Below are 26,903 nucleotides of genomic sequence, written 5' to 3'. Positions count from 1 at the left end.
AAATTCATTAGTAGACTGTAGCCGTACTATGGTATCAATGTCGCACGAAAGGACGAGTGGGGCGGCCCACAGACCAGGTGAAGCTGTAAAGGCGTGGATTTGAAGGCTGAAGCTGTACTAATTCGACTGACCCAAACATCGGAAACAGCTAGCGCCGACACGCTAGCGACATAGCAGGAATGGCGGGCTTGGCATTTGTTCAATATCGACGTGATGTTTGGGTTCTTACCGTATTTTTACGTACGTACCAACTTTCGGTGAGTGTGTTACTCCGCTGAGTACCCTTGAAGACTACATCACTATGTATTACTACTACATATGCTATGTAGAATGAAAGTTGTATCAACATTCTATTCTCGAAACTTGTGTACATAGTACGTGCGTATAGTATGTGCATCGTAGAGTAAGCCAAGCGCAAGGACTGCTTTGTTCACTTCTGTCCCGAGCAAATACTCTGGATGTGTTGGCTCGAGCCGAAGCAAATCATAAATCAGAATGGAAATTGCATCGGCGTTACAGGTTACAACCTCCGTACGATAGGTCGAGCCTAATTTTGGTCTCAAAACTAGTCACTACTAGTGAGCTTAGCAAGTTAGCATGTACGAGATGGTCTTAGCAGTCTCCAGAGTTCATCGTAGTAACTCAGATACGTCCTGTAGATCGCCTTGAGCATCATGTTTAGTGACCACTGTGCCAGAGTGTGTCCCCTCTATCAGAATGGAGGTTCCATTTTGGACTGTCAAAATCCAAGCTCACCCACTGTCAGAATGATTTACGCGGACGCCGGATAGACGTCGAGTCAGATCAACCATTGTTGACAATATCTACTCCGTACAATGTGTAACATGTATTGCTTGCTCATTGCAATTACCACAAACTACCTACCTAGGATGTGTGTAAGGAAAACATTGAGCTTTGGGAATGCAGCTTATGTTTCTGTAACTGTTTGTTTCTATCCTTGTAGGGAAGGTGGGTGTTTGTGCCATGTATTCAATAGTGAAAGGTCCGGATAGGTCTGTTATGTTGTGCAATCAAGCTTAACTGACAAAGTTTGGAGCATGAGCTTAATTCTCTTTTTGACGAGCTGCATTTGACATTTGATATTTGACAGAAGGCGCCTGCCTGCCTGCATTGTGTGATGTATCAGTCGTGCCTTCCTTGTGCCTCTCCCTCGGCGTCGTCAGGGGACAGTGGAGAACCTCAGACTTTCAACCTTCTTCTACTACGTACATGTATAATCCTCTCCCAATCCGTGCCGTGGACCAGGCTTGAAGAAATGCAGTGATCTGGTTCCTGATCTTGATGGCCTGCCTACCTTCTTTCCTGAAGATCACTGTACACGTTTGGCGTCAAAAATACGTCACCATGCCCAGGCATCATCCCATACATATCGGCTTTTGATATTTGTCTGGACTTGACACGGAAATCAAGGCAATTACTGTTCTATATAATCTGAAACTTGATTCAAGTCCGATTATTGATGCAGAGGCTTGTATCCCGTGGACGGCGATAAGAAGTACAGTATATATTATGTATGTTTCCCATCGAGACATCTCATCGGTTATCACCAGGAGGTACCAATCAGCAAGTACTCAGATCACTTTGCTGTCAAGAATCATATCTATAACTTGCTTTAATTTAGATTTTTGTTCCTTTCGTCAGCATAGACTGTACTCCTCTCTGAGTGGTCAACCATGCGGTATCTATGGGAGTGCGTATATGGGTACTGATCTGAGACGTCTCGCGTTCCGGCTTCTGCTTCACCCACGTCAGCGGAGAGCAGACCCCTGGCAGACAACACGAATATTAATTAAGGAGATGACCCAAAAATTATTCACTCTACTCGGTCGACTTCGGTTAGATTTCGAGTACCCGACTCGATAGGGATATTCACACCCGCGATTTTCGATTCTCTCAGTGAGCTGGCTCACTTTAGTACTTCTACTGGATAGAAGATACGATTTTTAGTCTCTGGAAGACCAAGTTACCGTTCGTTGAAAAAGCTCACAAAGACTTCAAAAGTCTCTCTCGCTCATTAGCCTTTAATCTCAACCATACTCTTACACATCGTCAAATCCGCTGTAACTCGCCAACCGCCGTCAACATGCAAGCGGACAAGATTCTTCTTAGCTATGTCGGTGCAAACTTTCTCTTTATGGCCGGTGGTATCATGCTGCTGGTAGGATCATTATTGTTCACCCAGAATATGAATTCTACCCCAACCTTGGACAGCGCGCCTACTATTCTGCTACTTAAGCTGGTGCCCGAGAAAGGTACGTAGTGGAATTTATCCATTTACTGATACTTATAGATTGACTGATCTACTAACCAGTGGCCCTGGTTAATGCTATCATCGTCTTTGCTACATGCTCCCTCGCCCTTCCTAGCTTGATCGTGCGTGATAGTCGGCTATGGCTTCAACTTCAGGGATGGCTGGTTATTGTCTCAGGCGTATTCACACTCGTTATTGGATTGATCATCTGGATTGAGACTCTAAGGACTCGCGCTTCATTGAACACGTCATGGGGCCAACAGACATCGGCTGTCCAGAGTTTATTACAACAAAGAGTATACCAACCACCCCTTCTTGCGAGCTAATAACGGCACTAATTCGTATGATAGTTCGACTGCTGCGGTTACTTCAATAGCACCTCTCCGCCATTCGTTACAGACGCAACGTGCAGCACCCCTCTGATTGCAGCAGAGAAGCAGGGATGCGTCGGTCCTTTCTCTGGCTTCGTGAATAGCACGCTTGATGCTATCTTCACTGGTATATTCGGTATTGTCGGTATGTATTTTCAGCATCTGTCTCTCTGTCTGTATTAGACTAACTCGCTATCTAGCACTTGATATGATCCTCCTGATTTGCGTGGCAGTTCTATCAAAGAATCGCAAGGAAAAAGAACGATACCGCTTGATTGACGCCAAGGTCGGACTGCAGGCTATTTGAGTTGGACCTTTGGGTGTTCAATGGTGTTTGTGCAGTGCAGGGATTCTGCTACTCAAGGCTGGATACTTGAGTTGTACTTGCTCACACAAAGTGAGGAAATTTCACTTGAAGGAATCTTATAACTAGCAAGATCATTCGTTTTTTGAACGCCCGTTGGCATCATGTTTAATGATTCATTACTCCTAACGACTTTTACCCCAATTCTATATAAGCTACCTTGCAGATCCAAATCCACCAAAATCATTCCCACCCCAACCACCATGGCCCCCAACACCACCGCCAAAAGCATTCAAATAATCAACAGCATGATTATTAATATTCGCCGCCGACGAATTCACCGGATCAATAGACATAAACGTCTCCAGATCCATAGTCGAAAAATCAAAATCCTTCCAGTCAATCGGTATATCTGCCTGCGTAAAATCGACCATGCCGATATCGTCGGCTGAGATGTTGTTTGCGTTGTTGTTCGTGTTGGGGTTGCTTTCTGTCGAGCTGACGGGTGTAGCCATGAGGTTTTGGCCGAGGGAGGTGAAGAATGTGGATGGATTGGTGTAGATGTTGTTGTACTCTGGGAGTGCCGAGGACATAACAGGATTGTATATTTGGTGTTGACCGTATGATACCTGCCGTGGCGCTGATTCACTGGCGAGTTGTGCATTGGTAGATATCGGATTCCTAGTTGGTAAATTGTAGCTATGTTCACTTCCGCGTGTCGATCTATCATAGACATCGCTATCGAATCGATTACTGTCATCGGGAGATGAAAGATCCGGACCTGTCGCAGTCGATAGTTCAGGAAATACAGCTATGAGCATTTGCTGGACTGCGCTCATGGTCAAATGAGTTTGGCCTTTGGCTTCGCCATCTGGCATCATGGTAGACAGGCATCGTAGACCAGATCGGACCCACGGAAGGTGTTTTTCGGCGGCCTGAGGGGTAGAGTGCATCATGTCAAAGGCGAGGGTAAAGCAGGCGGTTTCGAGGTGGAAGCCATGATAGCTGATTTCCTATATATCCGTTAGAACGATGGGGTAACCTAGGGGAAGGAATTTAGGAGATGCATACCCGAACGTATTGGTTAATTTCACAAGCTCCCGAAAGATGGCGGATCATGCATCGCGCAGCTTCCAAGCAGCTCTCGCATGCTTCGTCGAGCCATGGAGGAGTGACACTCTGCTCGTTTTTGTCACCGCTGGTCGATGGGTTCTCATTTTGCTTCATGATTCCATCTCGTCGCCATCTTGCTCTAAAGACGAGGAAAGGACGGAATGTAAGAAGCAGTGTATTATGGTACACTATACATCAACGTAGTCAGGCATTGTGAAGCCGATGGTAGTTAGTTATGGAATCGAATGCACTTACATAACTGAAGAACAATCTGACAGACACCAACTTCCCCAGTTTTTGGAGAAGCATCGAGCCCGAAATTCAAAACACCCTGTACACGTCTGGCAAAAGCATGGGCTTCCTTGCGAATCTCCTTGGCGCTTTTCCACATTAACAAGAGAGAATCGTGGCGTTGACTGTACATGTTCCGTGCTGCTCGAGCCATTATACGCGCTATTTCGACAAGAGCGAGTAACATTGGTTGCTCCTTGGGATCTGGTATGGTGATTTCATGGGCTGGTATAGTCATTGAACGACCGAGACCAAAGCATATCCAACTAGGGAACGATCAGTCTTTTCTCCATATGTTACCTAGCATGAGAGGATAGCACTAACATCTCATAGAAAAACAAACTCCAAAACGTCAGCCTCTTCTCTTCAGCATCCTCAGTCGTCTGCTCGACTTTGAAACGCGTGTTCTTATGCAGTCCAGCTGCAAGAGCCTTTCGTGTCGCCGTTCCAAGGCTGAGAAAAGCAGAATTTGGCCTGGCTCTTTCGGATTGATAATGAGCGTAGTAGAAGGTCAGCATCATAGGCACTCAACAAAAATGAGGAGAGGTAAACTTATCATCAAGATTGGTACCTGAATCGTTTGGACGTTCACGATCTCATCAAACGCCACTGAATTTGCTTTCGCCCTTTTGTAGAGAAAGTCTCCCATCTCATCGTCCTTTAATTCAGCCGCGCCGAGCGCCATCATCAATAGCAGCAAAGTTGTCTGCGGGCTATCGGCGGACATGTCACTATTCGGCTGATACAGCCCGTTAAGCATCTGCCGATACCGTTCCTTGAACTTCCAAGGCGTCAAGTAGTAAATTGTAGACAAAAACCGTTCTAGATACTTTGAAGCTGTCGAGGGGTGCATAAAAAACAATGAGTTGGGGCCCAACGCCAGTCCGCCAGAAATAGACGTATCCTGATTACCCGCCAGGTCTCCGAAGAACAAGCGGCGAAAACTGAAGAGGTCCAATCCAGGACCGACTTCTTCAACTTCGTCTCTGTGTGAGGAGGATGCATTATTGTTGCTGTCAGTAGCACCTAGCCCATCGACTAATTGGCGATACATCAGCTGCATGAGCGAGAAATTGGAATGTGGCCCGTAGTACAGCTGTATAACGCATGAAGGCGAGGCAACGTGCGTTGCGGCGACGCTATAGTCAACAAGATCATTCCTTCTGCTGCTACCATCAGCGGAAGCACCGTGACTCGGGCCTGATATCAACCTCGAACCCTTTCGATTCACCGAAGAAACACCTTTCCCACGAGCTGACACAGGTGCCTGGATGTCTCGAATTGCCACATCCTCACCATCGTCCCCATAATCAGTTTCTCCAGCGGCAACAGCATCTTCACTCTTACTCAAGAGCTCATGCTTCCGTTTCCGCTGTCGCACAAACCCGCGATACTCGCACTCCAACTTCTTCTGCTTGCAATGTTGGCAAGGCTCCCTTCCATCACAGCGAATCTTCCTGCGTCGACATTGTTGACATGCTTTTGAGATTCTCCATCTGGGTGCTCCGCCCGTAACAGCAGCAGCAGTAGCAGCTTCGGATGAAACTATTTCCGTGTCGTTGGGGGTGGCGTCCGTGTCTCTGGGCTGATTTTTCGTCATATCTATTTTCTGCCCATTTTCTGCGTTCATTTCGTCTTATTGAGTTTATTATTTTGAACTCTCTCTGAGAGAGATAGCCAGAGCCAATTAATGCTTCAATTCACTGAAATCACACCAAACGTTGATAAGCGTGCGTGGAGTAATTCATGCTGAACGGGCTGGGTGGTTTCTTCAGTTCGGCTTCCGTAATTCTCGAGCACACGAAAGTATATCAGAATTTTATAGTGATCTGTCTGTTTGGTCTCCTCTATCATGCCCTCTTTTGTTCCTATGATGACTCGATGCTTGGTAAGTAAGCCATTAGTCAGTTCTTAGTCCACACAATCGAGTCCAGCGGATTGGTCACGTGAATAACAAGACCCTATTGGTTGGTTGGCATCTACATGTTTGGCCTTCGAAAAGAATGTGCCATAATCAAGATCAAGATGGCTCAAGCGTAGGTCTCGATTGAACCAAGTTATTGGGTAATTAAAGATACATATTACGTTAGGAAGAGAATATTAACGAGTATATGCATTATATCAAGATTGATACTAACTCTCTAATCTATATTGGGAATCAAACATGTCATCTAAGTAAAACAAAGCAAGAAAAAGTGACAAAAGATACTCGAACAGAGTCTAAAGAATATATGGATGCAAAGCAAATGCATCTGCAATCATCAATCAGCGATACATTGCACCTGTGCACTAGTACATGTCTCTGCCTGCGAGCGAGAGAAGGACGCCAACGGTCCAGTCTGAACCAGGACTTGCTCGTAACTGTTCTCAACGATACTATTTATACACATGATCTCAGGGTCTGGTCATCATAGAAAGATAATAGAAACAGCAAGAGAAAAGCAAAAGGAAAGAAAAGAAGGAGTAAGAAAATATTAGAGTCAAAATACACCGCTTCAAGGAGTATATCGCAAGACTCGCAACCCAAAATGCCTGTCTGTCCATGATGAAACACGTCTGTATCCGCCGGAGGAACCGCTGATGTTTAAATTCATGCGAAAGAATAAGTCGAGACGGAGAAAAGGTATGGTAAAGAAACTTCAAAGTTGAAAAGTACATACCCTTCGGACTCTTTTCGAGAAGAAGCCGCGAGGGGAGAAGAAGAAAGTGTCATCACGATTGTCCGGTCTTAAAAATCGCGCCGTCGATGGGAAGTGCAAGCCAACCAGTGTGTAAACGCCATGAAATGAGGACAAACAGCAACGGGACTGTAGAAAAGTGTGTAAATGTTTCACATGTTGAGGATATCTATTCATACGCCGCCAAGGAATCGGTAGGTCGAAACTGAAAGTATGTAAATAGGTAGACGAATCGGAAAGCCAGATGCGTATGCCAGCAACGAGGCGGAGAAGCTTCGCTCAACGAAATAATGTGCAAGAATAATATGTTTGCAAAATGTTCAATGTCGTATATTTAATTAGTGTTTCGTGAGCTACCAGCATTGGCACCGCTGCCGCTCTTGGAACCGAGCCAGACTATTTCAATGAGACTATGACTGGTGTGTTCTTCTCTGGTATAGAATTGATGAACATTGTCACCAATGACGATTGCATCCGTCAACAAGTAGCGCTCCTTGATCACTCCGTCTTGATCCTTTTCTCGCATGGCACCGAAGCGTTGCGTGTAACCAGCCATGTCCTCTTCCCATGTTTTCTCGACATGATCGAAGTTAATGGCGTCATTCGGGGTACCAGGCATCAGGGTATACCGCACAACCGAATGCCCATTCGTGAGGATCCAGAATGTGCGATACGACTCTCCAGTGCTCTGGTCAACGAATTCCTGCTGATCAAAGACCCAGCGGCGCAGAACCGATCTCTTACCGGCCGCAGCGGCAACGGCGCCCATCTTCACGACATCCTTGGTATACCAAGTACTCCAATGGTGAAGACTGTCGATTGGAAGGCCGGACTCCAAGATACCATCGGGGGCTCCAGTCAAATCCATTTGATGTAGCGATGGCCACAAGGTGAGAGGAGTATTGCTGGAGCGCTCAATGCACTGCCCCAATTTTTGATCACCTGGTTGTTCGCCCCAAGATTGGCACTCGTCGTAGCTCTCCATTAGGATATCCAACAGCGGCTTCGAGACAAAGATACCACCACCGCCAAAAGCCATGTGGCCCCAGGTATCTACCTGCCAGCTTGCTTCCGAGAGCGAGCCAATGTAGTGCTTCTTCGAAGAATCAGCTGCCTTGAGCTGAAGAGCAACCGAAGGGAGCGACGGGAAAAAGGTGTCGTCGTCGATGAAGCCAACCCATTCCGTTTGGGGGCGCTTTTGTTTAATATGAAGACTGAATGCTTCGACAAGTCCGAAATAACGGGCGGTGAATTCCAATGGTGAACTTTCGAGGGTAATGTCGAGTCCTCGAGAGCGGAAGTATGCCTCCTGGGCTGAGAGGTTGTCGTCCGACTCAGGCACTAGCACCAAAAGGCTAGCCTTGGTGCCGGCGAAAGAGTATAGCAAAGATGGCAACAAACGTTCGAGTCGGTCGACGGTGGTGGCGAGACCAAACAGCAATTTCGAGGTCTCCTCAACGTCGTGATCCATAGCCACATTGACTTCGGCGACGGTCGGACAGGGGACGGTTTTGTCATTATTCTCGTCGGAGAGGATCAGGCCGCGTTCCAGCGCACGGAAAGGAGGTAATACGGGGGTGTTGATATCTTCGAGCGAACGGAATTGTGTCTGGGCGCTGACCTTATTCGGGCGGATGAAGGCGCGAGTAAAGTTCTTGCGAGTGAGCCATTCGCCAAACGGCAGGGGAGGTGCAGATGCGGTATCAAACTCGCAGTTTCCAAAGGAGTTATGAGTGGGAGGTAGCTGAACTTGAGCAGGCGGGCTCTTATTCGACGTTATCGTGTTTGCTGTATTCGAAAGCTGTTCGATGGGATGTTTGATTTTCGATAGGGCGGCACGATCATATCTGTCAATACACCAAAAGAAAAACCCAATAGACAGGAGGGCGACTAAGGGGAAGAGTGTCTTGAGCCTGAAGAGAGGCATCTTGAGGACCGGACCAGCAGAAAATGATGACTTCGGCGAAGTCATCAAGAAGCGTGACGGACCAGCTCTATTTTTTTTTCCCCCTTGAAAAGTGTCAGAAAAAAGAAGGGGCAACGTGATGCTTGCTTGGCTGGAGCTATATTTTTTTGGGTTATTATTTTTCTGATCCTTTCCCTTTTCCTTCTCAGGGCGGGCGGTAGGGGAGGAAAAGGAAGGAGAAGGGAAGAAAGGGTTGTCTGAGTGTGTCCTTTCCCGTTAGTACGCAACGTAGTTGGTTAGGGAGACCAGAAGAAAGTGGACCAGCCCAGAAAACTCAAAAGACGAGGAACGCTAAGCCTGAGAACAGCGCAAGACACGATCAAATTAAGTCAACAGACAGGAAGGACAAATGAGGAAATAATTTCGAGACTGTATAAGCGAGCGAAAGGCGTGTTGTGGTGATTCTTCTTGCTGTTTTCTGAGTAGTACGACGCACACGCCACGATGCAATTGGGAGAGATGGAGGACAATGGGGAAATAAGATGACAGCCACGAAGCGCGTGTGCGAGTACGGGGAAAAAAAGAAAGGGAAGAACGCAAGACAAAAAGAGCATGTAGTATTAGTTAGTTAGTATTCGAGCTTTGTCTATTCGTATTCGTCGTGGCTTGAAGATGAGCCAGGCGTATCGTTTCTTTTGACCTGAAAGTAGAAAAGAGCACTCCGTATGGAGATCTACCTCGATACATACATACTACAGCGGTGGTATGTAAAATACTAAAATACAAGGCGGTGTAAGGTACCGTAAAAGGGGCTCGGCCGATCAGGGTACGCACAGCGCAATCAGTGTACTCGCCGCAGCGATCGGCGCCGTCCCGTACAAACATTCCAACTGACTTCATCGACTTACGCAAGTACCCGGTACATAGTTAAATACGTATCACATTGAAAGGAATATCATATGAAAATCATTTGTTTCAGGACGAAAGATCTTCTGCCGCCAATTCTACGTGACGTACGGAGTACAGTCCATACAAACCGAGTCCGGAGTCTCCAGACTGCTGTATCTTTCATCTGGAAGCCACCAAAGCCACTGATCCAGATGATGGCTGTGTTTGCCGTACAAGAGATTATAGCGACGGGTCTCTGGTCCGCTAGTGACGTCCACCACATACTTAGTCCTTATTACGCACTGCGTAGGACGTATGTACTCATGTCGTTCTCATCAAGAGCTAAACTAGTTCAATGCTAGTGTCAACTCTCATACGTGAATTCGGTCCACCAAGGCGAGAGAATCGCGGTCAGTGTGGTCATGCTCAACCCAATCAGATCGCAGACACAGCACGACTAATGGGGCCCTTTGATAATGATAGACATCAATTCGATTACGCTTTACGATACACGTATTCAAAGTGTTGCAACGGCTGAGAGCACGTGCTGTCTGTCCATCTAGCTATCTGCACGATCTAACCAACTTACGTAGTATGTGTAGTACAGACTCCGGAGTGCATGTACTATTATTGTAGTAGTAGTTAAAATCTCTCTGGATGACAACGACAAGCTGATTGAGGGAATGTGTATCTCGCTCATCCTGGCCAACATCTAGATTGTGCGTCCATGCATCACTCTCTATGCAGTGTGACAGTCTCTCCGCATCGCATGTAGCTCAACGGATAAGAAGTATAAGAAAGAATACGGCAAGAATAACAACAATAAGGAGAATAAAAAAAATATAGTATTTGAGGGACCCTTTTCCGTTCCTGGCCTAACCGTCCACTCAGGATGGAGCACGAAATGAAAGCGGTGATACTCAACGGCACATGGGTAATTAATTTGGATGAATCTAGGCATTGACGACAGCTTTCTTACCATCAGTATGAGCATGGATCAATTGATAAGAGTGTTGTTCTTTTGCCGTTTCCGTCGCTTCGTTGTTTCTCGCCAAGTCTGAAAGATAGCGTCAAGAATGCTTCCGGCAATTTTATTTAGCTTCTTATCAGACTCGCTTTTTTCTGTGGAGAATCAAGATATCGGAGGTTTTTCATAGAACCTTCGAAGCTTGGACAGATCAATACACTGATCAATCGCATATCGTGTGTCTCCTAAAAATACCATAGCCCCGTGTCATAAGGTTACGTCTGTGCAAATGTGGCTTTATAGGTGTGAGACATGTATTGAAAAATCTGAAACAATTCCATGTAGAATGTAAGCAGGTGTTGGTCTCTTGTAGTTACATGACTGAGGCAAGATGTATATGTATGTAGTAGTATGTTACTGATTACATGCTTACATGTTGATTTAATGTAGTTATCACACACCGTTACACCCGACAGACGCCTAGTCGTCATCATACGTCTCTCTATCCTCAAATGTCATAAACAAATCGTCATGCGCATCCTCGCCTAGAATCGCTTTCCAGCATTCTTTGACGCTCTCCACGATACTATCGTCAAAGGCGAGGTCCAAGCTAGGCGGCGCAAAGTACAATATCTTGTCAGACTTTGTATTCTTATACAGGATCGGCGAACGGTTGGTGCCATCAAGTGTACCAACTTGTGTACCAATTTGAGTGAAGCGCAAGGACCACAGAACGGTGGGCTTGCCTGTCGCATCAGTGAACGAATCGAGGAGACGATTGATCGCTGTCTGCAGATGACGTTGGCCATCCTGACCGGGTACAGAGACGCTTCCGTAGATAACACCTATCCAATAGTCCAACCATTAGCAAAAGAATGAAGAAAATGCAATCGAGAAGATACAGAAAGAATGCTCTCATCAGCCGTTGATAGTTGATAAAGTTTTCATCAATGTCCATCAGGCAATGTAGATAAGTTTAAACGATCATCATAGAAGAGCTTGGATTCATATGCAAGAAAAGAAATGTTCATCAACTTACATTGTCCATCTGGGCACTCCCCAGTCTCACTAGAGTGAACTAGCAAGTATACTGGTGCAACGTCCGAAGCATCAGATAGCGCTTCGGAAGGAACGAGTACTACTGCTCCTGCGGGTACGGGACCCCCTTCAGCAGTGACCGGGAAAAGTAGTTTTAATGGGGAGGAAACAATAGATATTGAGCGAGCAACTTTCTGAGTCGATGCCGAAGGACTGCCTGCATTCTCTGGCAGGTCCCAGAAAGTCCCTGCAACAGCCCTGCTGCGTATCTTCTCTCCATCTGACAGCGTCAATTGGTGAAAGCCTTCATCATCTCTCGAAGTGTCGACAGACTCGATGCCACGACCCAACACATAGACACCACCTCCGACGGCCAGCGCACGGCAACCTACTTGAGCGATCTCTGCACCGCCACCCCACTTTGCGACTAGGCTTCCAAAGCCAGGTCCAAACACACCGAGTGACCCCAGATGCCGTTTGATGCGAGGCAGAGCTAGACTCGTGGGGGTTTGATGAGGGGACTGCTGACATAGCGACAGCGAGTGTATAGGGTTGTGTAGTTCCGAGGGAGCATTGAACTTGATATTCAAATACTCCGAAAGGGAAATATGTTCATCTTCCTGTATTGTGGATTGTTCAGCGCCCTCTTCAGTCTGTTGTGGTTGGTTGACGTTTCGAAGAAACCTGATCAACATTCTCTTCGCCTTCATGCTGATCGCATCATCGGCAAAAATATCTTCGCGACTACTCGGTACTCGTCGAAGTTGCCCGGATACATCACCTTCAGGGTTGGCCAACTTTCCATATATCCACCAACTTCCGACGGCTTGAAACTCGAGCTGCCTATAAACTTTGGATGACACGAGTGAAGGAAGCAGTTTTGAGCGAGTATAAACAAGCTGCGGTGACAGCGATAGTGTGTAAGCTCTGGAGAAGGACAGCTTCTTCCCGTCGTCTGACCCATCTGAGGGCGAATAGATGGACGCATCTTCAAATGGCTCTCGACCAGACTCTGTGATCATAGTAAGCAAGAGTCAACAAAATGACATCGACTAGAAAACAAACCTTTCTGCAACATCTCTACCCATTCCTGTGCCTCTTGAATGCTAAAAGCAGCCTCGGGTCCTCCATAGTATGTGTTCTTATCCACGTGAAGAACCTTCTTACCTGACCGGGACAGAGCTCTAAGATCGACTTTAGTGAAAATCGAATTGAACTCGGGAGTTCCAAGCTCACAATGCCAAAAGTGACTGCGCAAGCCCCGTCCCGGATATTGTCACATCCCATGGGGTTTCTGCTAAGGATTCCATGTTGACTGGGCTGACAGTGAATTATCTATGATACAAAGTATCTTGTATGAGGATCATCACAGTTCTTCGTCACATCATCAGGATGTTTTAAAGCTCAAAAGATGGCTCGTCTCTTCAGACGAGGTGCATCGAAGTGTTGATCTGAGGCATAACAAAATTCATGAGAGAAAAAAGAAAGTTTGGAGAAATGCCGAAGCTTTCATCATCTGTGAGGCTAGTGGATCACGTGATATAAATCCAAAAGGCCGGTATTGTCGTGTAATCGATACGCGAGATAATTTTCATACAATCCCACAAAACGCTTTATTTTCATGGAGAAACCCGGGTGTATAGAGCTTCCAGATATTATTAAAGAGAAAACTGACATGAATTCATTGTGTTCATTTAAATATCAGCAGGCAAGAGGCAAAAATTCACTCTAGAATAGTATGTATCACGATTCAAGATTGTGTACAGGGATTACCACTAGTACAGACAGGGTTAGCATGTTGTTTTTGCACATTTAAGCGCAGAAAAACCGGCCGCTTCGATTTCTTCTTTTCATCACACCACTCTTGCGCTCCGCGTAGACACACTGCAATGAATTCCTCTGTAGCAGCCTGTCGAATTACAGGTATACCTTCACTGGTTTATCTTATAAGAGTGGTAGATGAGATTTGTCACCCTGTATCTGCTGCCCTGGATTTAAAGTGATGGGAGCGGTTCGTAGGTTGTGATACATTCTTTCTACTTATGTAGCTGCACTTTTGCTCTGTATACATCCTGCGCAGCGTAGCTGCAGCTTTCCAGCCTCGGTTGCTTGTTCCTCCCCCGGATTGTCAACCAGTGAGATGGGAAGCATGCCCTCACCTCGTAGTACGTCGTCGATTCTCTCGAAGCGGATGCACATTGTCCCTACACGACATACATATCCAGTATGACGTTCCTGCTGTGCAAGACGTGCGTATCCAGAAGAAGGACTCCTGTTGTAGCAAAACGATGTGCCAGAGCTCATTACCCCCCGTTGTTCTATCTTTTTCAGTCTTCAAAAGCATCCTTTCAATTCTCCTCGGCTTCCTCCACTAATCGCGCCTTGACAATCTTGACCGGATCCTGGGGTCGATCTTCAGCATCAGTTTTGACTAATCCCATACGTTGAATAACTCTCATTCCGCTTTTTATCCGTCCGAATATCGTATGTTTCCCATCGAGCCAAGGCGTTGGAGCGAGAGTAATGAAGAATTGACTTCCGTTCGTATTCGGTCCGCTGTTGGCCATGCTCAATATTCCAGCTCCAGTATGTTTTAATGAAGAGTGTATTTCGTCCTCGAATTTCTCGCCGTATATCGAACTGCCTCCACGTCCGGTGCCAGTAGGATCGCCTCCTTGGATCATGAAATTGGGAATGATGCGGTGGAAGATGACGCCATTGTAGTATCCTCTCTGGGCGAGAGTCGCGAAGTTTTTGCAAGTCTAATTCACATAGATAGAAGTTAGCGGACTTGTAGAAAGTTGACGCTGAGCCTTTGGTCATACCTTTGGCGCGTGGTCGTTGTAGAGTTCCACCACGAAAGAACCCTGTGACTTATTAGCGACGGTTAAGAAGCAAAAGTGAGGATACAAACCATAGTCGTGTCAATTGCGATTTCAGTAGCCATGGTTACGTCGTTTTAAATATTCAAATGGTGTTGTATAGCTTAAAGAAAGGGTTGTTAGTGGAGTGATGTACTTTCCCTTGATGCCGATAAATTCTTAAGCTTCCGCCAACTTGGCACTATCATCCTCCGCTCCGTCATAGTACAACTTGTCCTGATACCAACTATACAACACAACAACTTTTGCCTCTTTGTCTTTTAACATTTCGTACGAGCTGCGGAACCTCCAAATTATTGCTACGCGCGCATTAGGCGCGACTTCTATACCCTCGATGGCCGACATGAACTCCATTCTCGAGTCTCTGCAGCCAATAGTGGAACAATTAAAAGACATGCAACCATTTTTACCAACATATGCTCACCTTATCGTATCCGCCCTCATACCGATCTACACAGGAGCTCATGCTTCATTATCACGCCCCTCATCAGCAGCCAAACCGAAGAAGAAATCCAAAGTCGAGTCTGATTCCGAAGACGAGGAGGAAGATGAGGGAAAGGACACAGGCAGCAAGATGGAGGGCTTGGAGCCTTCGGATGCTCTCATGTTCCCGTTGATGGCTGGTTTGACTTTGGGCGGTCTATACTTGATCATCAAGTGGCTGAAGGATCCCAGTATTCTGAACAAGATTCTAAGCTTCTACTTCTCTCAGATGGGGTTGTTCTTTGCCGGGGCTCTGTTAAGGGATGGGTTGAAAGTACTGCGCTCATATGTTTTCCCCTCGACATACTCTTCCGGAGATCATCAGTGGAAGGTGGACCAATCTAAACGTATAGTATCAACTGTTGAACGTCAAAAAAGCTCAGATACCACAACCGCTGTCGAACGGAGATCTCCTCTGCCAGGCTTCCTCGGCGCCATCTCATTTCCTATTACAATTCAGAATTTGTTTTGGGATTTACGTGCTTTAGCATATCAAAAAGTGCAACTCCGAATCAAGGCACTCAACTCTTTTAAGGCGAAAGTGCGATTCGATATACTGGATGTTACTGCAGTCGTCGTTGCTTTGATTGCCGTCACATACTTTGCCTTTTTCGCGAAGCCATGGTGGTTGACGAACTTGTTAGGTTTCAGCTTCTGCTATGGTTCGCTACAGGTCATATCACCATCGACATTTACTACGGGCTCTTTGATCTTGGCGTCGCTATTCTTCTATGATATCTACTTCGTCTTTTTCACTCCACTCATGGTGACTGTGGCTACTAAGCTCGATGTTCCTATCAAGATGGTGTTCCCTCGTCCAGCTGGCCCTAACGAAGACCCTAACGAGCTGTCTCTTGCTATGCTAGGTCTCGGTGATATTGTGGTTCCTGGTATGATGATTGGTCTTGCCTTGAGGTTTGATCTTTTCTTGTACTACAAGTACAAGAGCATAATGCTGTCTAAAAAGGAGTCTGCAACAGAAGGGACCGAAATGGCGATTTACCAGCGAGCAACCGGGGGGTGGGGTGAGCGGTTCTGGACACTCTCGAACCCTTCCAAAACATTGTCACTACAACCTCCTTATCCAGATGCGCAGTCTTTTCCCAAACCTTACTTTTATGCTAGCATTATCGGGTATATTAGTGGCATGGTAGCTACCTTGATCGCCATGCAGTTTTCCCAACATGCTCAGCCCGCACTTCTCTATCTTGTCCCTGGCGTCCTCATCTCGCTGTGGAGCACTGCTTATTTTAGGAATGAGCTTGACTCAATGTGGTCATTCTCAGACATAATGGAGGATGAAGAGCCCAAGGCAGACGCCAAGGGTGATGAAAAGAAGGAGCCAACGAAAGCTGCCACCAAAGCCGGGCTCTTTGCGCGCATCTGGTCAGGCGAGCTCAAGTCTCAAATTAATAACATCGAAGTCAATAAAGACGACGAACAGACGGGGAACAAGCCACTTGATGAGAAGCCGTCTAATGATGAGGAAAAGTCCAAGGCACCATCAGACGACGCTATTCCTTCAAAGACAGGTACCAATGATGAAAAGTGTATATTCTCTATGTCTATATCGGTACCGCGGAAAAAGGCGTAAACCAGGTTCTGCGTGTCTGGCTTCATTGTGGCATGCTACGTGGGCTAGAGGAACTGTTTGGTTATGTTGAAATTGGTCTTGCATTTTAGGCGTTATTTAATGGATGGATATGGCGGGTAGCAGGAAATATCGATATTATACAATTACATTGCATCAAGACAGATCATCTGTCTCATGGTCTCTATGATACCCACGAATCTTCTAATATGCTGCTCTAGTGATATTTACTCAGTGTAGACCATCATAAATACTCTTCAAATGTTTCCATCTCTGTGCAGAAACATCAACGAGCTTCCTGAGTTCCTCACGACCCACGGACAAGCCGCCATTCTTCTCCATGCCCAAAATCTTCGTTTTTCCAATCCTGGCATCCCGATCAACCATCAAATATACCCGCTCCCGGCACAAGTTCTCCTCAAACCCATCGGGATCAGCCAAAATCCATCTCTCCGGCTGTCGAGACGTCTGCTGTAAACCCCCATTCTTATCCACATCTGGAACCGCAACGGCGCGCCAGTCAGCCGCAGCATCAGCCTCAAAGACAGAGTACGAACACGACACTGGGAAACCGCGAAGATTTAGTTTTCGTGACTCTGAAGCCTTGTCGGAGCATAGCACCATGTCATTATCAATATCCCACCAAGCCTTTGGCAATTTTGTGTCTTGTAGAGCAGCAACGACAGACGCCCAGGCGGCATCGAATGGGTTACCGGCAAGAGAAATCATCATTACATCGATGTAGAGGACCCAGAACCCTTTAATTTCTGGTTCAGGAGAAGACAATTGATCCGCAGACTCGGTATCCATTGCATCCTCGCCTTGCTCTTCCTTGCCAAGGGCATTCAAGTCCGGTGGGTTGTGCCATATCTGTAGATCTTCGGAACGAATTAGGCGTGTGGTATGTAGCTTATTGAGTATTTGATATGAGAGCGCCTGTGCGAGCGCAGATGGAGGGGCACTGGGTATGAAACCCGGCGCGCAACCAGTACTCAAAGAGAGGTTGGGAACGATCAAGTTGAGATTTTTGATATAGTCATCATCGTCTTCGTCGTCATCGTCGTGTTCGTTTTCTTGTTTGTTACCATCTTCGTCTGAAATGATCTTTCTCCTCTTATGACTTCCGGACGAAGTAGAAACGCCCCATGAAGCTATATCTTCTGTATGCAATATTTCGGCGCGCACACCACAGACGGCAGCTGTATCTCCAATTCTCACCACTGCGCTTCCATTTGTATGCGAGAGAGAGCCTAGATTGGCGGATGTAGTTCTGAATTCTAGCGGCGCACGACCATTGGCTCTTAAAGGCGACTGTTGGCTAGAAGAAGGCGGTGGTGACAGGTGCGCGAGAAGGTAGGCATGTGGTTGAAGGCGAGCGAATTGCGATGGTGGGAGGGCGAGTGAGGGTGACGATGGGCCTACAAGAGCCGGATTTGTTGACTTAATACTTGATGCCATTTTTTCGGTGCGAAAGTTCATCCACCCTTCTTTTCGATGGACGTTTGACTGGATTGGACAAAGAGCCTTTTTGATCGATTTATTTGATGATAGCTTGTGGCAGAATAAATTCGATAGTAGAGCGGTGAATAAAGCACCCCACATATTCTATAAGTAACCCTAACCCATAACCCTGATTCAGGGCACCAAGGAAGGGAGAACCGTACGTTGAATACGGAGTAGATGGTTTCTAATAATAATCACTATGGAGAGAACAAGGCAAAAGGGACTAAATCTATCAGTTTTGGAACTAGCGACGAGAAAATACACATTTGAGTGCCATACTGTCACCAAGGAAAGCCAGGGACAAGACTTCGCCAAAAACAGGTTCCTGTTAGAGGGACTTCCTCGTGTGCGTCGTGTGTTCATCAGAAAAAGAGCTCTGTAATGGACTTTAGTTGTTGATATGGATGAGAGACATCCTTGGAAGAGCCAATCATGTCACAGATCTATTAGGTACAGTACTCTGTGGCTATACGTTATACAGCGAACGGAGAACTACATACTATGGAGTATTATGTATCGCAGATTTGCCCGAGAGCCGAGAGCTCCTTCCCTTTCCCCTCGCGGCAGGTGGCACTTGCTTCGATTTGACAGAGCGCTCCTCGTCATCAGACCTTCACATCTATTTCTCAATGCTACTTCAATTCTTCTGGTCTTCTCCTACGTATGTCCTCTGGCCCAATAGTGACAATATGCTACTTCGAAAATGGCTTGTGCACATCGCATCGCTGGTCCAGTGTTGTACGTAGTAAGTTACCTAGTGCCCGCCGCCATTGCGCTAGGTACTACCGTATCCAATTGGAATCAAAACTCATGCAAGACTGCAGAAGCAATCCTCACACTACTGCCGAGCTTAGGCCTGTATCACGCAGAGCACCGAGTGCAGACACCCTATTGGGCCATCGCACATCATACTCTGTCGAATGGCAGCGTCTAATACCAACATCTCATTCGTCAACCCCGTTCTCGTCTGCTGATTGCTGCTTAACTCTTCTAGCACGGAGAAATTAGTCCTGTTCGCCCAGAGAGAGAGCAACGGCCATTCACGTCGAGAAATGGCGGTGGACCACCTTGGAGACCATGTCCGGAGGGTCCAAAAACACTCTATCAATATGCCACAATTGTTTCCTCTACGCGCAGCCAGTGTGGCCCTAAATGTCGGGGTTAACCTCGACCTACTTTCCCATTTGTCGAGCGCTGGATAGGCCTTTTCAACTTGCCCTGATAAGTTGATCACATCACCCGCGACGTGCATACAGACAGGTTATTTTTGGTTCATGCGAAAGGAAAGCTTGCATAATCTACTCACAAGTTCGGTTAGGATGCCGGTCAAGAAGCACTAGGCTCGTCGCTCTCTGTCGGTCCGATCTAGAAATAGAAAAGAAAAAAGAGTTTATAACTGGCTGCGATTGCTCCAGCTGTCCATCTTCCCCGCTCATTCCGATCAAGTACCTTTTCTCTTTCTTCTGCACCTTTGACTCTTCGACATCCTCGTGCATGGACATGCTGTGCTGTGAAGAGCAAGGCTTGCCATGATTGACGAATTCTGATTCAATTCATTGTTACGCAGAAAGTTCTTGGCTCTGCAACCAACTGAAAGCTCTGCGAGCTTTCAGTAACTAGATGTATGTTGTGTTGTTGCGATTCTGATACGGTTGAGAACTCAGCAGATATTGACCTGTCCAGAAATTTATCATCAGTAACGCCTTGCTCCTGTTCCGGTGCAGTGCAGGATTTCCTGTCCGTTTCTTCCCTTCGTTTTACTGGATGCACATCTTGGTGGCTGCAGAAAGCCAAAGGTGAAAAATGGCTGGGAATATGTTCGAATCACTGATTTCGCTGGCGAAACGCATCACTGTGCCAATCACAGCTTCAACCACCGCGGCCGATCAAGCAGAGATGCAAAGAGATCCATGGTCTCAATCAGGGAAATACGCGTTGGGTTGGGTTTACTTCAGCGTCGTTGTTGTCGTCTTGACGTCCCTGGTCCGTGTATACCATCTCTTAAGCGATCGAATTCGAGTGGCCGTTCACAGAGAGATCAACCTCTTATCACCTAATGGGAATTCTGCGGGCACTTCAGATCAGGAGCTCACCAGCGCTGCTACCGACAGTTCTACTAGAAAGTTCTTTCCGAAAACTGGTCCACTTCCCTCGTCATCCCGACAGCATGAATCTTCGTTACTTGCCCCGATGAGTATTTCCATTGCAGTTTTCAGATGGGTTTTCTACAGACCGATTCCAACACTGGTTATCGGCAAGCTACGCATTGTTTTCCCAGCCCTTTCAGTGGTTGCTCTCGTGACAGCATGCTTAGTGTTCATCACGCTGTACTGTTTCCTTCCGCAACCACTGTATTACACGAGTATCGCACTAGGTTCACCGCCGTTGGCTATCCGCGCTGGCATGGTCGCGGTTGCGATGATACCCTGGATCACTGCGCTTGGCACTAAGCCCAATGTTCTGGCTCTAGTGACTGGTATCAGTCATGAACGACTCAATGTCATTCACCGGTGGCTTGGATATTTGTGTCTTTTCATGTCACTCGTTCACATGATACCTTTCTACATTACCCCAGTTTGGGCAGATGCTGGGGCCTATGCACTTTTCTCGCAGAATCTCATTCCGCAGGGCGTCCAAATGTATATTTACGGTAGTGGAATTGCAGCGTTCGTTCCACTGGCCGTCCTCTGTATTCACTCTCTTTCGTTTATACGCTCAAGGGCATATGAGCTTTTTGCTTACTTGCATGGCCCGATTGCCGTTGTATTCTTGGGCATGCTCATTTGGCACACGCAGAACTTTCTCATGTCTTGGAACTATTTGTGGGCCACGATTGCGGTGTGGTTCTTCTCCTACTGTATCAGAGGCATCTACCTCAATTGGTTTTATCCTCTACGGTTCTCATGGCTGATCGGGGAAGAATCTTCGGTGACGATTCTTCCTGGAAATGCCGTGAAAGTGACGATTCCAACAGAGATGCGATGGAGACCAGGACAGTTTATCTACCTCCGAATGCCGGGCATATCACCTCTAGAAAACCATCCCTTTACCATCGCCTCTCTTTGCAGCGACGACTTTCCATCCAATTATGGGCCCGAATACCGTGACATGGTTCTTGTGTTTCGGCCATTTGGTGGCTTTACAAAGAAAGTTATGGAGACTGCAAAACGTAAGGGACCTTACAAGATTTACCGAGCAATGCTGGACGGTCCCTATGGAGGTATGCAGCGTGAACTAGCTGCATTTGACGACGTTGTGTTCTTCGCGGGAGGTAGTGGCATCACTGCTATTGCTAGCCAATTGCTCAATTTGATTAAAAGGATGAGAGATGGTCATGCTGTGACAAAGACCGTTCGAGTTGTTTGGGTGTTGAGGCGTCCGGAGACAATGGAGTGGTTCAAAGAAGAGCTTAGGATCTGCAGAGAATATGCCCCTCCGAGCTCTGTTTTCTGCAACTTTTATTTGACAGGCACGGACAAAGACAAAGCTTACGCTACAGAAACGGTAAACGAGATTTTGCATGGAGTTTCCAACAAACGAAACTCAGCATGGATTCGCGAGGCAGCTGGGGGTGACCTACAACAAGAGAAGGAGCTTCGACGGGAAAATGAAGATGATATTGCTCCTCTCCCTAATGCACATCTTGCGGGAGGTGTTGGATCGAGTAGCTATCCTCCTCCAGCGGCCTATACTCATTATGACCCCTACGCGCCATATGCCTATGGATCCCCTCCACAAGCCACTCCATATGGTGCGCCACAAGCCCAGCATCAGGGATTCAATTTCGGATTTCAACAGAACCAATTTCAACAGAACCAATTTCCACAGCAACAACAATATAATCACGATCAATATCAGCAATATGGTCAGATGATGCAGCAGGCACCACAACACCTGCCACAACAATTACATCCAATCTCAACAACAGCCTCCAATACTCGAAACACACTGACGCGGTTTGCCTTCCTTCCACGACAGAAACAAGATAGCTGGCGCACCGATTATTCACGACCCAATATTACAGAATTGTTGCAAGAGCAATCAAAGAGCTGGGGTCGTCGTACGTGCGTTTTCGTCTGTGGGCCACCAAGTATGCGAGTTGAGGTGGCTACTACAGTGGCACGATTGCAACATCTTGTCATGACGGATCCGTCAAAAGACGAGGTCTTCTTACACGCGGAGAACTACGCAATTTGATCACGTAAATCTATTTGTCTCTGACTATTGACCTCAGAGTTCCGTTCATACTTCGAACAGTATATATTGATGCATTTATGGCTGGCGCAATATTACCCCCTCAGTCATTGCACACTTTTTTTGTCACATATGACTCTTTTCTCTCTTTCATTGTATTTAGTTACAGGATACCCGCTGGGCATTGACGGAATTGTATATCTAATTCATTAAAAGCTACGAATCATCCCAACATAGCTTAAAACCGTAAATTTCGTTTCTATCTCCTAATTGAAGCAATGGACAGACATTCTGCAGTAGTTGTTGAAGGAGAGACTGATACTACCTATAATCTATATTCGGGTATGATGCATTTGTCGAATAAATGCGGGCAACAAATGAAGCTGAAAAAACAAAGCAGACAGGCAAAAATTCCACACATGCTGACAAGAACCAAAAGTACTTTTTGTCCAACTATCTATGTCGTTTCTGAAACTGTTCAAGATCGCGCTTGCGTTTACCGGAAGATGCCGTTGACGTAGGGGAATTATCGTCTAAGAGCTGACTGTCTGTAAGGTGTACGACGCCGTGGTCATCATCTTCTTCGGCTTCGAGTTTCTCCCAGTCATCGTCATCGTCACTTTGTTCCTCGTTTGCTGATTTGGTGGCTTTAGAGACATCCGATGACTGCAGTGATTGTTCCGAGTCTTGCTGCAACGTATTTGCCTCCTCGTCTTGCTCATCATTGTCCCAATCAAGATCTAACCTGACGATCCTCGCTCCGCCGGGGTTCAAGCGTCTGTAATAGCCCTTTACAACACCATCTTCAACATGAAACCCTCGAGCAACATACCATCTCAGCCCCTCGTCATTCGTCTCATGGACATGAGCCGTCACGGTATGAATATTATAATGCCTTACCAGAGGCGAAACACGATACGCCTTTGACCCTCTCGAAGGCGGTTTAGCGAATAATAGAGCGTTAAGCAGTGAAGCCGCGACTCCATTCCCACGATGTGGTGAAAGTAAGTGCAGAGTCTGTATGTACAAATTCGTTGGTGGTGGTCTGCTATCTTGTCCGTTCAGACCTGAGAATTCAGGGAAGAGTCTTTCGAGGCGACATCTGATTCCTCCTATTACTTTATCCGTACCGCCCAGTCCTCCTCCAGTTGTTGATGTTGTTGATTGGTGTGCTCCTCCAAATGTTGTCTCGGTAGATGGCCCGCTGGGGACGGGATGATCATGGTACACCGCGACGCGTGATAATGAAGCAATAACCGGGTCTGTGATACATGCCGTGTAAAATGAGCTGGGGTATCGAATAGGAAGTAGCAGTCCCGTTATGCGGCTCAGAGAAGGGATATGAGCGGTGCGGACTGGGTCGACGGTGACATGTGGATGGGGAGTTTGGTAAGAAGTCAATGGCTCTGAGAATGATTCCGGGGAAAATGTTGGATCGCCAATAGAGGGGGGTTTATGTGTATTCGAGTAGGAAGAAGAAGCTGACTGTGGGAGAACCAAAGGCGCAGGATGGAGGGGTGGTTGTTTGGCCAGCAACGAGGGAGGGGAGCGGGGTGGAGTTGTCGCGGTTGTTGATGCTGTGTTTGCGACTGTTCGCTGTTGCGCCTGCGCTTTTGCAAATACCTGGTATGCCATTGACTAAACGTTGTCCGCCAACCGTCAGCTCAGGTTTCAGACGTGTCGGATGCCTGTTTTATTGGTGCTGGTAGAAGGAAGAAGTTCCCATCGGAGACGGCATGCGGAGAAATGGGCGTCGATTTCGCGATAAGGGGGCCTTATCGGTGTCCGTTGTTTACATTGGCCCGGCGGAATGCGCTAGGCCTCTTCGGGACTAATTGCTCGATGACCCGTCCGTACCTAAAATGATCGCCTTCTTTTAAAGTCTAACCTCATTGACAACACTCCCTGGGTCACTCAGCAGCCTGCAATTCGTGCTCAGTAGAGGGCGAGTATCTTGACCTTGTTTGGTTGGTTTAGGTAAGTTCTTGGACTCATGCTCAAACTCCTGAAAACCGCCAACCGCAATGAGACCCACTGGCTGGGCTGGCTCCTTAAACTACCAGCAGCATATATGTCCTTTGTACCATAGTCGGTCGCTAACACTCCATCAAGTTTCTTTGAGCAGAATATTCGATATTTGACGAGTCTACCGTTTCACACAAGATATTTCCCCTGTCTCGACGGCTTCGTTACGACCTACTGGGCTTAACCGAACCGCATCGATCCGTTCAGAACCAGCCACAAGCCCTCCAAATCATCCACGATCGAGTATAACACGAATACCGCAGCCTGGCTTGATGGAATATTAACAGGTGTTATATCAATGTTCGGAAGACGGGTGCGGCAATCCTCTTGCTGCTAAGCGACTGTGAGAGTACTGTCGACGCAACCCAATGTAAGTGTTCAAGAGCCTGATCCGACCCATGACATTTTCAGCAGTCTGCAGGTGGCGTTCTCATCGCTAACCATATACCAAAAGCCAAAGGTTTCCACGACATGGCAGGTCCAGATTCAAACAAGACTACAGAGACTGGTTCTCGGGTCCTGACTACAGCATCCTTTTCAGAGCTGGTGAGAGCATCTCCTCCGATTGACATATCGTACAACGAAGTAACAGAAAAACCAGTCAAAGGATATTCTGAACGCCACGTTTTACAACATCATACACGACCTCGTGGCAAAAGTTCACCGAGACGAAAAACTCGCGAGAATGAGATCTGCCGTTGTTCTAGCCAGGCAAAAAGCTGAAGCCGAAGCCGAGGCGGGAGGCGTTCCGGAGAAGAAGGTTCAGGTAGAAACGGAAGGGGCCATATGTGAAAATGGAAAAGTATACCTCAAGGGCAACCCTCTTGCTACAACCAAGGAGATTGTGTGTCCGTTCTGCCGTCTTCCCCGTCTATTATATCCAACAATGGGAGTCGGTGCTCGGCCGCCTCCAGATCCGTCAAAGGAATATTGCACAAAGCATCCTCTAGTCAGCAGACCTGGATACGACGTCCATGGAAATCCATTCGCTACCGACAAGACGAAAAAGAAGAAGAAAAATACAAACACAAACACCCCGATATCTAGCCCGCCGTCGACCCCGGATACAAATGGCTCATCTAAACAGAATGCACCCGATTATCCAACAATAAAATGCCCCAATTGTCCGCGCTATTGTCAGACGAACAGAGTAGCAGCACATCTTGACCGTTGTATGGGCATTTCAGGTCGTACCGCCACCCGAAATCGCGAAGGAGGTTCGGCTACACCCACTACCTCAGGACCACCGAAGCGGCCTTTTCCAGATGACGATGCTGCGCCTATGAATTTCAAAAAGAAGAAGCCTAATACTCCGAAAAAGCTGGGAAGTAATAAACCAGCGCCTCCAAGCAAATTGAAGAAAGCAGCCACCCCGGATACGATGCTCGCCGAGGAAGCTGCGGAGGCAGCAGAGGCAGCAGAAGCCGCAGAATCTGCAGAATCATTTCATGACCCTTCAGTTGATGGCGAGGAAAAAGTTGAGTCTTGATACATCGACAATTTTCATATATGTTTATATTACTTCTTGCTTGAAGTCGTTTACCTCATAGCATTTTCGGCGTCAGGATTCGCGGTAATGCTTGCAGGAGCTTTTTCTAATTTATGACGCTTTTTTTTTGCGCATTCATCTTTTACAATAACCTGAAGCAGTTGGGTGACGTTACGATGTCGGATGCTGTTGGAATACATGTCGCGTGCATGTCGCTTCTACAATAGAGCTTCTTTCCCAGACTTGAGCATGTATATTATGTACTATTGAATCGCATTTATCATCAACCTTGCCATACATCTCTCAAAGCATAAGAAGAGGTTTGAAAGAACTGATGGTTTCATGTAGCCTTGGATATAGGGAGAGTCGGGTTTTCGTACAGATCTGCTGAATCACGGCCTCTGGCAGACACCCCCAACTTTCGGCCATAGAGCCATCGGTAGCACAATTAAACTCAGCCAGGCGATGACCAGAAACAGGGAAAAACTCGTGTGCTGTCATTGCCTAATTGGGTAATATGCCTAATCCAGCGGTTCCCACAACTTTCTTGAGATCAGCAATCAGCCTCACCTAAACCTGATTAGGAAATAGTACTGGGGATTTACTAAGAAACTATGCTCGTTTTACAGACAATTCCTGCTGCCTGAATTTCCGCGGTCACTTTGGGAATTGCGGATATTGCGGTTAACTATGTACCCCATCCCATTTAGGAGAGAGGTCCTCTCGTGTCTGGTATGAGGCCCGGTGTGACAAATTTAGATATTTGGAATCATCCAGATACCGGGAGCAATGTTAGGTTAGTGCATCGCTATTCCATATCCCGATTCAGCCACAATATCAATTGATACGAGGCGGTGTGGATTATCTAAGTATTTAACATCTAGTTAGTTAGTTAACTAGTTAAGTTA

General features: G+C 46.8%; 10 protein-coding genes across 10 annotated transcripts; 4 read left to right on the top strand and 6 right to left on the bottom strand.

Annotated features, from left to right (window-relative positions):
* Nucleotides 1–2,104: 2,104 nt before the first annotated feature.
* On the top strand, nucleotides 2,105–2,950 carry EYB26_000326 (uncharacterized protein; the record flags this gene model as incomplete). The annotated part of the gene is made up of 4 exons (XM_054259643.1): nucleotides 2,105–2,273; nucleotides 2,333–2,568; nucleotides 2,623–2,788; nucleotides 2,844–2,950. The coding sequence occupies 4 exons, from the start codon at nucleotides 2,105–2,107 to the stop codon at nucleotides 2,948–2,950; spliced, it is 678 nt and encodes a 225-aa protein (XP_054115618.1).
* A 212-nt stretch (nucleotides 2,951–3,162) lies between these two features.
* Nucleotides 3,163–5,981, bottom strand: EYB26_000325 (uncharacterized protein; the record flags this gene model as incomplete). Its single annotated transcript, XM_054259642.1, has 5 exons — nucleotides 3,163–3,960; nucleotides 4,019–4,248; nucleotides 4,316–4,617; nucleotides 4,676–4,804; nucleotides 4,879–5,981. The coding sequence occupies 5 exons, from the start codon at nucleotides 5,979–5,981 to the stop codon at nucleotides 3,163–3,165; spliced, it is 2,562 nt and encodes an 853-aa protein (XP_054115617.1).
* A 1,382-nt stretch (nucleotides 5,982–7,363) lies between these two features.
* EYB26_000324 (uncharacterized protein) lies at nucleotides 7,364–8,956 on the bottom strand (the record flags this gene model as incomplete). The annotated part of the gene is made up of 1 exon (XM_054259641.1): nucleotides 7,364–8,956. One exon carries the CDS (start codon nucleotides 8,954–8,956, stop codon nucleotides 7,364–7,366), a length of 1,593 nt encoding a protein of 530 aa, XP_054115616.1.
* Nucleotides 8,957–11,270: 2,314 nt separating this feature from the next.
* On the bottom strand, nucleotides 11,271–13,138 carry EYB26_000323 (uncharacterized protein; the record flags this gene model as incomplete). The annotated part of the gene is made up of 4 exons (XM_054259640.1): nucleotides 11,271–11,635; nucleotides 11,830–12,840; nucleotides 12,894–13,012; nucleotides 13,065–13,138. 4 exons carry the CDS (start codon nucleotides 13,136–13,138, stop codon nucleotides 11,271–11,273), a joined length of 1,569 nt encoding a protein of 522 aa, XP_054115615.1.
* A 1,038-nt stretch (nucleotides 13,139–14,176) lies between these two features.
* On the bottom strand, nucleotides 14,177–14,775 carry EYB26_000322 (uncharacterized protein; the record flags this gene model as incomplete). Its single annotated transcript, XM_054259639.1, has 3 exons — nucleotides 14,177–14,590; nucleotides 14,654–14,695; nucleotides 14,743–14,775. The coding sequence occupies 3 exons, from the start codon at nucleotides 14,773–14,775 to the stop codon at nucleotides 14,177–14,179; spliced, it is 489 nt and encodes a 162-aa protein (XP_054115614.1).
* A 278-nt stretch (nucleotides 14,776–15,053) lies between these two features.
* Nucleotides 15,054–16,787, top strand: EYB26_000321 (uncharacterized protein; the record flags this gene model as incomplete). Its single annotated transcript, XM_054259638.1, has 1 exon — nucleotides 15,054–16,787. The coding sequence occupies one exon, from the start codon at nucleotides 15,054–15,056 to the stop codon at nucleotides 16,785–16,787; it is 1,734 nt and encodes a 577-aa protein (XP_054115613.1).
* A 228-nt stretch (nucleotides 16,788–17,015) lies between these two features.
* EYB26_000320 (uncharacterized protein) lies at nucleotides 17,016–18,242 on the bottom strand (the record flags this gene model as incomplete). The annotated part of the gene is made up of 1 exon (XM_054259637.1): nucleotides 17,016–18,242. One exon carries the CDS (start codon nucleotides 18,240–18,242, stop codon nucleotides 17,016–17,018), a length of 1,227 nt encoding a protein of 408 aa, XP_054115612.1.
* A 1,848-nt stretch (nucleotides 18,243–20,090) lies between these two features.
* Nucleotides 20,091–22,484, top strand: EYB26_000319 (uncharacterized protein; the record flags this gene model as incomplete). The annotated part of the gene is made up of 1 exon (XM_054259636.1): nucleotides 20,091–22,484. The coding sequence occupies one exon, from the start codon at nucleotides 20,091–20,093 to the stop codon at nucleotides 22,482–22,484; it is 2,394 nt and encodes a 797-aa protein (XP_054115611.1).
* Nucleotides 22,485–22,934: 450 nt separating this feature from the next.
* Nucleotides 22,935–24,116, bottom strand: EYB26_000318 (uncharacterized protein; the record flags this gene model as incomplete). Its single annotated transcript, XM_054259635.1, has 1 exon — nucleotides 22,935–24,116. One exon carries the CDS (start codon nucleotides 24,114–24,116, stop codon nucleotides 22,935–22,937), a length of 1,182 nt encoding a protein of 393 aa, XP_054115610.1.
* An 861-nt stretch (nucleotides 24,117–24,977) lies between these two features.
* On the top strand, nucleotides 24,978–25,995 carry EYB26_000317 (uncharacterized protein; the record flags this gene model as incomplete). The annotated part of the gene is made up of 2 exons (XM_054259634.1): nucleotides 24,978–25,052; nucleotides 25,108–25,995. The coding sequence occupies 2 exons, from the start codon at nucleotides 24,978–24,980 to the stop codon at nucleotides 25,993–25,995; spliced, it is 963 nt and encodes a 320-aa protein (XP_054115609.1).
* Nucleotides 25,996–26,903: the final 908 nt, after the last annotated feature.

The sequence above is a fragment of the Talaromyces marneffei genome, chromosome 1 (assembly GCF_009556855.1).
Source record: "Talaromyces marneffei chromosome 1, complete sequence".
Classification (NCBI taxonomy): domain Eukaryota; kingdom Fungi; phylum Ascomycota; class Eurotiomycetes; order Eurotiales; family Trichocomaceae; genus Talaromyces; species Talaromyces marneffei.
This window is presented reverse-complemented; position numbering and strand designations above follow the sequence as displayed.